Here is a 13,216-nt window from a genome sequence, read left to right as displayed (position 1 = left end):
TGTAACTATTTTCAAGTTGGCTATGTGAAAACGTTCTCCTTGGGGATGACAGTTTTGCCTTTTGCACTTGTTTATTTCTGAAAAAAAAAAAAAAAAAGTCAGGGATCACTTACTTTTCCATGTGGTCATAAAACCATACAGAAGAATTGCTGGAATGTTTCCAACTCAGTTTGTTAAGTTAAGTCTATTGGACTGAATTTTTAAGCTAATGCTACACTAAGACAATTCCTACAATTTTACAAAAATTAGAAATACTAAAACATTAAAATACTGAGACAAAAACTGTTTAATAAATTTCCAAAAAAGTCAGATTTGGCATTGGCTATGCAAAAATATTGAAGGTTACATGGTTAAAATTTTGCAATCGTGACCAAAAATTGTCTATGTGAAGCCAGCTCAGCAGTTTGTCTGCTGATTTCATCACTTTAAAAGTGACTTCTCTTCCCAGACACTTTGTTTCCCCCTCTTCCGTCACACAGCAGTGTTTTTAAGTTGATACTGGGGCCAGCGATGTTCACTGGAACCCTAAGCCATGTTCCAGATGGTGATGACAGACACTGGTTAATACTGTTCACCTCTCCAATACCAAACTCTAGTCTCCTGCATCAAATCTGATGGCCGTTTTAGTAGTTTGAACTCAGTCAAGCATGGAATTAATTAAATGTCTATTTTTATTAAGTTCAAACTAAATCTTGTGTGATTTGGAAAAAAAAAGCTTGAACCCTGAACTTCGAAAACACATAATTTTTATGAAGTTCAGTATCTTAACACCTTTTAACTGTGAGTGAATATTAGATATTGTATGATGTGTTAAAATGGGATGCAGTTGAGTTTGTGATTCCAGAACAAATGTCATGCTCTAGTAAATGTCTAAGGCTAAAAATCTTGGAGCCTAATAATCCAAGCTATTTAGGCTCAGAATATCTTGGATTAATTTATAAGTGCTTCTCAAAATACCTTCAGTTGTGATGAAGAACAATCATGAAAGAGCAAACATTTTATGAAACACCTGAATAGTCTTATCATTGCCACTTAAAAAGAAAAAATTATTGCATGTCCAAAAAACTCCACTTTGATTTTTTTCCCTTTCTCAGTTCAGTGCTACTAACTAACCTTTTTTTTCTGTTTTTCTGTATCGGATCGGTATCGGTCAGTATTAAAAGTCAGATATTTGTATCAGTACTGGAAGTGAAAAGGTAGATCACTACATTTCTACTATTAAGCAACTTTTCTAACTCTCAAAAAGCCTTATTAATACTGTTTTGAACTAAGATATCGAAAACCTTTCTAACTCATTTTGAATTAAACCGTAGAGGTTTTATGAAACACTACAATTTCATGTGGAGGTCCATCTATTCAGCTTTTTAACACTTAATGTCCACAGTTTCCTATGAAACTTTCATAACTTCATAATATAACATAAGTAAAAATGATCACACTGGATTGTCCTAGTTTTGTCCAACCTTCAACATTGAGGGAAAAGGGCCATAAGGCAACAATGTAATATTTAATACATTGCTTTAACTACTTTTACAAATAGGACATATTCAGCAACAAGTTATTTGACTCAGAATAAATGTAGTATGTTAGTTTATAACATGCTAAAGAGGAGATTGGAACCAAGGTTAATCTTGCATTCATAAGCAACCACATAAAAACAGAAAAATCTTGATGATTAATTTGCAGAAAGGGTACAAAACGGTTTCCATGCTGAGGCACAAACAATATGAATTAATAAATTAGCTTTGAATTAAGGCTCTGTGGGAATAACTGTTTACCTTAGTGTGTGTGCAGCTGTTGCGTTTGCCAACTATTCCTGAGGGAATTTAAATTCTCTAATGTTACCCAAGACAGGAAAGAGGACTCTGAGAAGACACAAACTCAGTTCTGATGCATTCAAACGCAGATAAAATGTAAAAACAATTATTTTTGCTGTGTCAGTTTAAACAATTGATTGAGGTTCTGTAATAATTCAAAAGTGGGTGGACAAAGTCACTGCCAGCTTTATAAAAGCAGCGATTACAAAAGAAACGTCCTATTCCTGTTTATCCTTGCCCTGTGATGGACTGGCGACCTGTCCAGGATTTTCTTGACCTCTCGCCCAGTGACCTCTGGAGATTGGCACCAGTCCCACTGTGACCCTTCAAGAACAAGGGGGTTTAGATGATGGATAGGTGTCTATTTTACAAATACCAGAATTTTGGTGATTTTCTTGCATCAAATTCAGGTAAGCATTATCATTTAGAAGCAGTATCTGTAAGACCTGGGTTAAAAGGTTGCTGAATTTTGGCCCATTTCTCCAGAGAGAACTGATATTCTTTGTTTCATTAAGTCACAGGACATGTCACTATATGTTTGTTTTTTCTTTTTGCTAACTTTGCAATGGATAGATGTACAAAATCTTTTTCCAGTAAGTTTCTAAACAGCACTAAAAAAAAGTAATCATTTAATCATGTTTCAATGTGCCTGCAAAATCATTTTAAATGTATTGTTATTGTGGGAATATAAAAAAAGGGTAGCCAGTTTGTTACAATTAACGTAGCAAACTTTCTTGCTTTAAATTAAATAAATAAACAGCAAAAACTTTGATTTGTATCGCTTTTTGATTGTTCTCGGCTTTGAGGGAAAGGAGGAACCCATGTGTTGATTTGAAAAATACCACAATGTTAAAAGATCCACAGCAGCTGGCTACTTTTTGCAGGCCTATTGAAGCTCCTGCATTCCTGCGTATAGCTCCACTTTGAGTAAAGTTAGAGTCGAAGCTGGAACCTCTGTGTCTGACACACACCCACACTGAACTCCCTCTCTCCTCTGCTAATAAATAATTATCCTTTTGTGTGATGTGGCTTTGCTCCAAGGCCGTGCACTTTATGTGAAATGCTTTTAGCAAAGGAGTCCAAAGGGGGGAAATTCACACAAAAACACTTTGACTTTTAGCGTTTATATTACACTTTTAGATGATACAATAAACAGTATTTTTTTCCACATTGTTGCATCAGCAAGCAAATACTCACCTCAACAAAACGGATCTTTTCTGTATCGTCTGACTGATTATTATGTTTTTTAAATCATATTTTCTTCACACTGTTTTCCTACTGTACTTAATTATTGTACATACTTATTGAAAATAGAATATATTTTTAAAAAACGACATGAACTTGAACATGATGTCCGATGACGCTCATTTGACAAAAAGAGCGTTTTTGACATATACTCAAAAACGTCCAGAAAAACTAGCAAGTTTTTTCGGGGACATAATTTTAATTCAAACATTTTCATTTCATTTTAAAGTTTTACAGCTAAAGACAATCGATTGCCTGCGATCACAAGAAGAAATACTGAACATCTAATTAACTCACTCAAACCCTCAACACTTCAGCTTGGATAAAGCACAGAGAGCAACACCCTCTAAAGCAAGGGTGACATTTGTCAGAATCTACTCAGATAGATGCAGCCTGTAGCTGGTGGGCCAAAGCAGAGGAGTCATCTGGCTCCTCCCCCCTGTTCAGAGTTATGCAGTATTTCAGGCTTCAGGAGAATAAGAAAAGCCAGACAATGTAGAGACACGGCATCCAGACACCATTAACTCAGCAGTCTTAATTCTTAATCTTAATTCTTCTGCAGGACTCCAAGTTTGTCATCCAGGTTTTTAATTTTCAATTAAGTGTTATTTTTTCCTCCATCATAACAGGCTGAAAAAATGACTTTGGAAGCGCACTGCGAGAACTTATGTTTGTTTCTGAAGAAGTTTTGGCTCCAAACGCTTTGTTTTTTCACGCACTCTTGCTGATAACCTCTTAGGATAACCTGAGTCTTTTTATTTATTGATTTATTTTTCCTGGAGTATCATCCATTTTTGTTTGGACTGCTTTAAACTGCATTCAGCAATGCTGACTGAGCTGAACTTCGGAGGTATGTCTGTGGGGTCAGATGTCTGCGATCTGACCCTCTTACCACCAGCACCCCCTGTGCCATCCCTACCAGGAGCTGGAGGGATACCTGTTGGCGGCGGCCAATGGACCCAGCTGCTTGACCTTCACCCTGGCTCTCCCTACAGCACCCTGAACTCCCACCACTCCCTGATAAAGCAGGAGCCCAGCTGGGGGGCCGCTGACCTAAATGAGGACCCGCACTGTGGACACGGGGCCTTTACCGTTCACTTCTCCGGCCAGTTCACAGGCTCGGGCCCTTGTCGGGTCGGCACCTTTGGGGAGACACCCGCGAGTCAAAGGATGTTTCCCACTGGGGCCTACCTGCCCGGCTGTGTGGACAGCCCACCTCCGACCAGGAATCAGGGTAAGGAACCCGTCACAAATCTGTCTTTAACAGAATCCGTTAAAGACAAACATATAATTATTTTATTACTGACTAAAGCACCGTACAGATTTTTATTCACCTTCATGGGTAAATGTTTTAGAGCAGAGTCTCAACAAGATCATTATGAACCATAACAGCTGTGACAGGGTCTGTAGTAGATTTCTCAGTTCTGGACTCAGTCAACACTTGCGGGAAAAATGTCTTAAACAGGATATTATGACTCAAGTATCAGCTGAGGCCTGAGTTGTTTTTATGAAGTGACTAAAAAGTAACCAGTTGAAAGCATGGCTGAAAATACAGGACAATCTTTGCCAAGTCCAGGAGTCTAACACACAAACGAATTTAAGTTTTAAAATACTTTAAATTTAACTTCAGTTGTACAAGGTCTTAGAGCACATATTTCACTCTGGTTATTTAGTTTGAAGCAAAAACAAAAACACCGGCTAAGCAACATGGAAACATTTTAAATTAGGTGTTAAATTTTACTGTGTATGAGAAAAATAACTCTCGATTTTTACTGCCTCATTTAGCGACAGGATATCTTCTTCGGTCAAAATTTAAATGTCAAATGGAAAAACATGCTATCACATCTTTTGACAAGCATGGTCAAAACAAGACTGCATTTAGACTACACAAATCATTAAATGAAATCTGGAGGGGAAAAAAAAACCAATATCTAGTTCACAAACTCCAACTCATATGCTTGTTTTAGAAACCTCTTAAAATCTCATATTCTTAATTTTATGACTCTGCTATCAGAATCCACAGTTTTAAATTAAGGTAGGCTGTTTGCCGATACAGTTTACAGTGGAAAGTGGTTTCTGATACAGCAATAAAACAGAAAACTATTTTCAAGATGCTTAAGGGATTTAAGACTTAATGAGTCATTTTTCTAACAAAGTATTTAACTTCCAGCTGGGCCTGACTCAGGATGTCCCTCATTGGTGTGTGTGGGGGCGTGAGTGTGTGTGTGTGTCAAATAAACATTTTAAGAATTTATAAAACAAAATTAAGCCTCCACTTAAAGTTGACATTAAAAGTGCTCTGTATTAAATGTGAAACTGCTGCTGTTTAAGACTGTTACCAACAGCATGAGTTGGGATTGATATTGTTCATTTCTTCTACTAAGCTTATCCAACAGTAGCTCATTGTCAGACTGTCTCTTGTGTTTTTGCCAGATTTCTTTTTCCACCTGCCATAAATTTTACAACCACAAGGCCAGAGATAGATGAGGGGAAAACGAATATGTTTCTGAGGAAAGAGGATTTAGTTGTGTGATGAATGTCTCTCCGCGGTAACCCTGCCAGGGACTAAGAGCTACTACCAGCAGAGTACAGATAACTGACCTAACAACTTCACAACCTTTAAGACATCACAAGTCATTTGTCAGATTGTGACCTTTAATGGCTCGAGCAGGAAAAATAACATTTTTTTTTTTTTTTTTTCTATTTCCATCACCATCTTCATTTGTTTTTCCTCTCAGGTTATGGAGCAGTCGGTTTAGACAGCAACCCCAGTTACGGTCACACACCCTCCCATCACACTCCCCAGCTCTCCAGCCTGTCCTTCAAACACGAGGACACGCTGTCACCGCCGAACAGTATAGGTAAATGTCTGCGCCGTGACGTGTCTTCACCAGACTGGAAAACTGTCGTGTCTCATCATCAAGGTTATATAAGAAGTAACCCATCATTTCTCAGATCACAAACACCATCGCTAATACCCACTTTCATTCAAGTGTCTCCATTTCTGGCACACATAAATACAGTTTCCCTTAATGACTTTGGAAATCATAACTTAAAGCGAATAACTCTGTTGGAATGTCAGAAACTGTCTGGGGAGTAGTATACTACATGAACCTGAAAACTACCACAGTTTCTCATCAAACTTCTTGAAAAGAGGAGATGTGCAAGCCATTTAAATTAACTATTATTTGTTTTACAAATATATTATGAAAGTGCATGCAGGTACAATAATATTTCTGGGTTCTCCCAGAATGAATGATGTTCATCTGGTTTTTGTTGGATCTTGCAGTGTTTTATAATACGCAAATTATACAGTGCACGTTCTTAATACTCAAGCTTTAACTTCAACTTTTTCTACCAAAAATGCCCCAATAAACTAACGTATGTGGCACAAAAGTTAGTTTTCTGTGCTACAAAACCAACAAAGCAAAGGTTAGTTTTGTGCTACAAAACTAACGTTTGTAGTTTGGAGGAAAACTAAAGTTAGTTTTTGCTTTGTTGTCTATTTGTTCTGATCTTTAGAAACTAGTAAGAGACGGCAACTACAGACTAAGGCTAAATCCTATTTCACAGGGTTGTTCCTGCCCCAAACGCTCTCTCTCTCCCTTCACTTGGTACTTCATTCTGGTGGGGGTTACATTGGAGAAATTGGATACTCTACTGAGAAGTGGATACATTATAAGTTATCAATGGCTTCTTGTGCATAATAATGTGAACTAACATGTCTGCAGCTGTCGTGTAAACAGATGCCATTATTATGTTTTTTTATGCTTGATTATAAGTAACAAAAAGGTAACACTACCCAGAAATTAGCACAGTATGAGTCTACTTTGATGTATTTAGACTGTGTTTAGGTTTTCATTACTGTATTGCCAACATGCTAACAAAAATACACAAAATTGATGCTATTTTATTTTATTTTTTTTTTTAAAAAAAGCAAACTGATTTCCAGGATTCCCTGTTTTTCTTTTCTATATCTTAAACAGAAAAATGTGTGGGTTTTATTTTTATTTTCTCCTTTTTTTAATAGACCTGAAAAGTAAAATAATACTGTTATTAACAAAACAACACATTCTAATGGTTGTAATTTTTTGTTGTCTTTTTGGATTTTTTGTGCTGGACAATATTTAAACATCACAACTAAACATGTAATCTATTGTAAAAATTCAACTGAGAACTGACATTTGAACTTGGGTCACACTATTAGTAGTTAGTTTGGGCATAGGTGGGTAAATGTTTGGTCTCAGCATAATGTTTCTACTGCCTACCTCACATGAATAGTAAATAAAATAACTTAATTTTGTTTACTTGCTTTCAGTACATACACACTATTCAAACCAGGCGTGCATCAAAAGTGAGACACACACACACTTCAAAGACATGGAAGGATTTGCAACACACATGGCAAAATATTGAACAGTCTGACAGCAGCTTTATATTTTTGAGTGTATTTAGAAGCATGTATACTACTGATTCCAAGTGATCCCAAAAAATATTTTTGTAAGGGCTAGAAAGCCCTCTTCCTTATTCTATTTCTGCACAATAGAAAAAGTAGGGTGAAGGGGTGAGAAAGGCAAACAGGGATCTCAGCCTGTCTTTTTTACAGGTCACGCAATGCTGACCTATTTTAAAATAACTTTTTACATCTCGTTTTTTCAGTTGACCAGCAGTATTCCACACCAAATCCCATGTTTGGCTGCCACAGTCCTCCAGAATCCTGTCCAAGCAATCAAGCTCTTCTGCTGAGAAACTACAACAGGTACAATTATCCCCTCTTCACGCATTTATTGCTCCTACTTCTCACTCTGTCTCCAATCACCCTTGAACAAAATTTTCCCTCTTACACCAACGTTTTTAGACTCCTCGCTCATCTGTCAACGTCAGATTGTTTCCACTTGCTTGACGATTTCTTGGTAATTTTTAGAAGTGTGAACTGGCTCTGCATTGGCTTCTGCGTTGTCTGTATCATGAATCCTCATTTGTACTGAGGTTAAGTGCTGCCCACTGGTGCTCAGCAGGCCAAAACAAACACAGTGTGACCTACCGCTGATGTGTCCGAGTCCTCATTGAGGAAAAAAGAAAAAACAAAAACGAGGAAGAAAGTACAACAGACAAAGTGTGAGACTTGGTTGGGGGGGTAATGGGAAATCTGCCTGTTTCAGACGCTAAATGTGTCTTCAGCTTGTGTTCGTTTTGATGTAAAGCATCTCAAGCAGTAAATTAGGAGGACATTCTTTAGATGCCGACTGGAGATGTTGTTGGAGAAAAGGAACATGTGCAACCCAAATATTGGGACAGCAGCAGATAAGCAGGAGGAAGAGTGTGCTGCTGTTAGAGCTCATGGCAGGAACTGGAAACCCTCAAGCGAGCACGCAGGCATGCACATGCATGCACAGACTCACACACACAGCAAGTACATGTCAGATATCAATGAGTCTTTCCATAGTTTACCATAGCTGAGGACTGATTAGCGAGCCATCGCGATCCTTCCCTCAAGGACTTCTCAAGGAATGCCGTCCAGAATTCCCCCGAAACTGTTTCCCGCCACTAATGATGCTGAGGACAGAGTGATGTCATGCTCTGGTCCAGGGTGTACTAGGCACGGAGGCGTTCACTCCCACAGAGAGTGCAATCGCATCTTTAAAAGTGTGCATGCCTGTGTGTGTGGGGGTGTGTGTGTGTGCGTGTGTTGGCAGTGGGTTCTGCCAAGGTAAAAACAGACTCAATGTGTTTTATAATGAGAGTACTATAGTTTGGCGGGTGGATGGAAAGAGTTAATGAGCAAACTATCAGCAGTTCCTTTAAACACAAGATCATCATCTGATCACCTTCATATCGTCTTATGATACTATTTTCTTTTAATGTCAGTGATAACCTGTACCAAATGGCATCTCAGCTGGAATGCGTCACATGGAACCAAATGAACTCACTGACATCAACAATGAAGGGGTGAGATCGCTTTTTGTGTTTTAACAGTATATTTTTAAAATGACATCTTCGTTAATCCTTGGACCAGGTTTTGTGGAGCTCTACAAAGGAGGAGGAAGAGGGTTTTAGCTGCAGAGCTAATGCCAATAATAAAAACAGGGCATAAAGAAAAGTTTCAATATATACTTAGTGTCTTTATCGGTATATTTTATGTTTGATGAGTTTTACCTTTGAATGTTTCAGGTATTATTTTGACCAAAGGATACATTTGTCTTTTTAGTCAAATGTATCTTTATGAATAAATGATTATATGATGATCAAACACAATCATTTCTGACTCAGATGTGGTTTAGTCAAGTGTAGCTCACATGACATGATATAACATGTTTCTGTTTCATGTAACAGAAATCTATTTAAAAGCTGCAAGATAAGTTTGTTGCAGTTTATGTTACAGTTAAGAAGCTTTTTCTTTTTTTGCTTTGTTGTAATTTGTTCTGAAACCTCACATCCAGCTCACTTACTTGCATTTTATTAATCTGCTCTTGCCAGCAGTCATGCGATCAGTTATGACAGCGACCCTCCAGCTCCAGCCCCGCCCATGCTCGTCAGCGCCCAGTACCACATTCACGCACATGGCGTTTTCAAAGGACTCCAGGTCAGACAGATAACTGAAATGCATACATGTACACTTGTAGTAAATAAGTAAATTACTTAACAAGTACCTCTGCTGTATTTTTCTGTCTTTCCAAGGATGTCAGACGGGTACCTGGCATTGCTCCTCCAGCGGCAAAGTCTGCAGAGGCCAACGAGAAGCGCCCTTTTGTGTGCACTCATCCCGGCTGCAACAAGAGATACTTCAAGCAGTCGCATCTGCAGATGCATGGCCGAAAACATTCAGGTAAGAGCTACAACAATATTTAAGTTGATTCTTGCACATTTGGGCTCCCAAAAGGGATAAAGAAATGCTAATGTCAGTGGCGTTGGGGGTTATTTTGCAGGAGAAAGGCCTTACCGGTGTGATTTCACGGATTGTGGCCGCAGGTTCTCTCGCTCAGATCAGTTAAAGAGACATCAACGCAGACACACAGGTAGATTCACTTAACCTGTTTTTCATATTGCCTCCAATCTGCATCATGATTGGAGACAGAAACCTGTCAAGATAAAAAGTTTCTACGTACATACATAATAATAAGGTGTCTCCACTTTGTGATAAATAAAACCCTATTGTTGCTAATTACTGTGAGATTTCTATCATGAATTACTACTATTAATATTAGGATGGCAATGTATTGCATAAGTTGGAACATTATATAATTAAATATGAACAATACACAAGAAACAAATCTGAATATATTTCTATGAATATATTCATATCTATCTATCTATCTATCTATCTATCTATCTATCTATCTATCTATCTATCTATCTATCTATCTACAAAAACAACAGAAATCCCTTCAAGTCATAAAAAACAAGGACATTGTTTTGAAATTGTAACCTCTCTAATACATGCCGTTTGCACCACAGCCAGTGTTCGACAGTGATTGCTCCATCTAATTGTACATTCATCCTCTGACTCCCCACCCTTCCTTTTGACATTTTTCCACTGTGACTGTGACCCTCACGTCTGCAGGAGTGAAGCCCTTTGAGTGTGAGACCTGTCAGAGAAAGTTCTCACGGTCAGATCACCTTAAGACTCACACTCGGACTCATACAGGTAAAACAAGTGCGTATACCTTTTATTTTCTTCCTCTCAATTGTTCTCAATTAGAGTTTGTCAACAAATTCAACTCATGCACTTTATTGCACCGCCTGTTATTCTAAAGCACTATCTTCTTCGTTTTTTTTTTTTTTTCTTCGTTTGTCCACTTTTTGTCAGGTGAGAAGCCGTTTACTTGCCGCTGGCCCAACTGTCAGAAGAAGTTTGCCCGCTCTGACGAGCTGGTGCGCCACAACAGCATGCACCAGAGGAACCTGACCAAGCTGCAGCCTGCCATCTGAGCAGCGAGAGGCTGGGGAGTAACATGAAGAAGAAGGTGACAATATGTTGTGCCAGCTCACAGAGAAACATGCCTGGAGCCTGGTCAGCAGTTTAGGGTGGACTGCCAGACTTGGTGAAGCGGTGAGCACAGCTGACGGCGGCATCAGTCAGACATCTGATGCCAGAAGAACAGACTGACTAAAATCATCAGGATACTCCTCAACCGCTGCTCGTTAAGGTTGTATCACATTAAATCTCAGACCTTGAGAGGATAGAGTGCCACACAAATTCTGAGCCAAGAATATTTTTTGCTGTTTATGGGCGATGAGGAAAACATTAATACACTATTCTATTGTCATGTACTTGCACTGTTTTATTTTTGTTTGACTTTGAAAATGTTATGGATTTTGCATTAAGATCACGAAAACGGACTTTTATTCCCACGTTTTTGTCTACATTTTTATATGCCTTAAAGTAGGTACTACTCACCAAAGTGCTTTGTATATATCGTATGTGGTGCCTTTCTGTGTAACACTCCAGACATTCCTTAGGCATTATCTGTGCTGTTTCATAAAACTGATTTGACATCAGTGTTCTGTGTGAAAGACTGTGTGTGAAAGACAAAGAGTACTGGGTGTTGTCAGAATAAGAGAGGCCACCTATGAGCAGTGTTAGTGTGCGATGGCGGTGAAAGACAGTAAAATGGTGCCCCTCTGTGACTCTGACAAGATGCAGGCCTGACCCTCTTAAATCTCTGACACACATCTTCATAACCAGTAACATCTGTGGCCCATTAAATCTCATTAGAGAACATGGAGGTATGGTTCAGGTCTACTAGACTTAAGCTACACTCCCCATCTACACAAGACAATCATCATAATCAGGACAGGTCCATCTCAATAAATTATATTATTGAACAGTCAATTTATTTCAGGAATTCAATTCAAAATCAGAAACTCATATATATTGATTACACACATAATAATGTTAGGTGCTTATTTCTTTCAGTGTTAAGATTTTGGCTACCAGCTAATGAAACACTTTTTTATAGCAAAATTTCAATATTACATAAAACCAAATAAAACACATACAGAAAATAGAATGAAAGACTGTTGCTATAGAAGGTAGCTGTTCAGACAGTTCCCTATCCAAGTATATCAATGGAAAGTTAAGTGGAAGGAAAGAGTGCGCTAGAAAACAGCAACATTGAATTGAGTGTAAATCAAAGTCCAGTAAAGGGCTGTCCATGCAATTTGAGGTAAGGACAGGGGCTACAATAGACATGTTCCTTGTGCTAAACCTCTTCTAAACTCAAGTTACTTTGGCACAGAACAATTGCCTTCCTGCGATGCCACATTGATGTGCTATTTAGGCGAGGGAGCCCCAACCAAGTACTGAGTACATGTACTATAGAGTACATAGATACACTTGTCAGTACGCTGCTGAAATTTCTATCATAAAAAGCTTATAATTGGTCTTTTTAAATAGAATTTTCTGAAATTGATTTTGGGGTTTCATCAGCTGCAGGCCATAATGACCAAACTTACCAGGAATAAAAACTTAAAATATATCATGATGTTTGTACAAAGTCAATGAAATGTTGACAGGCTTTTCTATTTTGAATAAAAATACTAACAAAATAAACTTTTAGATGATATTCTAACTTTTTGACAAAATAAATTTGTCAAAACTGTATTTTGTCAAGCTCATTTGAAGAACAAATAAGCTTGTCCTTCAAGCTGATCTGTCCACAGTTTGATTTCTACCACATTTGAGCCACATGGTGGCAGTGTCAGCATGTTCAGTCCAAATGGGATTTACTTCTCTCCACCTCGGACTTCAGACTGTACATGTCCACTCTGCTCTAGGCCTTCTTGGCACTGAAAATCCACAACACTTTTGGTGATGTCAGTGAAAGGGAGAAACAAGGGGGCCCATTCACAGTGAGCTGGGCATCATTAAATATAAATGTTGTGGATGGAGTTGTGTGTCAGCTTGTGTGCAAGAGATAAGATGATTCAGCCACAGCAGGTATGTTAATAAAACATGACTGAATGTGGGCAGAAAGAGCTGCTGCCCAGCTATCAGGGAAACTTTTGTCATATAACCGGAAAATCAATGTAAACACGCACATGCAGGATGGGTACATTTAGAAGTGGATTAACATATTTGATCCTTCAATACATACAAACACAACCTACAAACAGACATGCAAATAGAGGACATTCAGACCACTGTCACTATC

The 13,216-nt window shown here is 38.3% G+C and overlaps 1 protein-coding gene across 4 annotated transcripts; it reads left to right on the top strand.

The window, feature by feature from the left end:
• Window positions 1–3,534: 3,534 nt before the first annotated feature.
• On the top strand, window positions 3,535–12,664 carry wt1b (WT1 transcription factor b). Of its 4 annotated transcripts, none has more exons than XM_028013726.1 (9): window positions 3,535–4,296; window positions 5,801–5,923; window positions 7,722–7,821; window positions 8,931–9,011; window positions 9,543–9,645; window positions 9,741–9,888; window positions 9,989–10,078; window positions 10,624–10,707; window positions 10,870–12,664. In XM_028013726.1, exons 1-9 carry the CDS (start codon window positions 3,888–3,890, stop codon window positions 10,989–10,991), a joined length of 1,260 nt encoding a protein of 419 aa, XP_027869527.1. In that variant the 5' UTR covers window positions 3,535–3,887; the 3' UTR covers window positions 10,992–12,664. The 4 variants fall into 4 exon arrangements, with proteins under 4 accessions (XP_027869527.1, XP_027869526.1, XP_027869525.1 ...); XM_028013725.1 differs by having other exon boundaries at window positions 9,540–9,645; XM_028013724.1 differs by having other exon boundaries at window positions 3,536–4,296; window positions 10,624–10,716.
• Window positions 12,665–13,216: the final 552 nt, after the last annotated feature.

Source organism: Xiphophorus couchianus, chromosome 4 (genome assembly GCF_001444195.1).
Source record: "Xiphophorus couchianus chromosome 4, X_couchianus-1.0, whole genome shotgun sequence".
Lineage (NCBI taxonomy): Eukaryota > Metazoa > Chordata > Actinopteri > Cyprinodontiformes > Poeciliidae > Xiphophorus > Xiphophorus couchianus.
The sequence above is the reverse complement of the archived record's forward strand: the minus strand, read 5'-3'. Positions and strand labels throughout refer to the sequence as shown.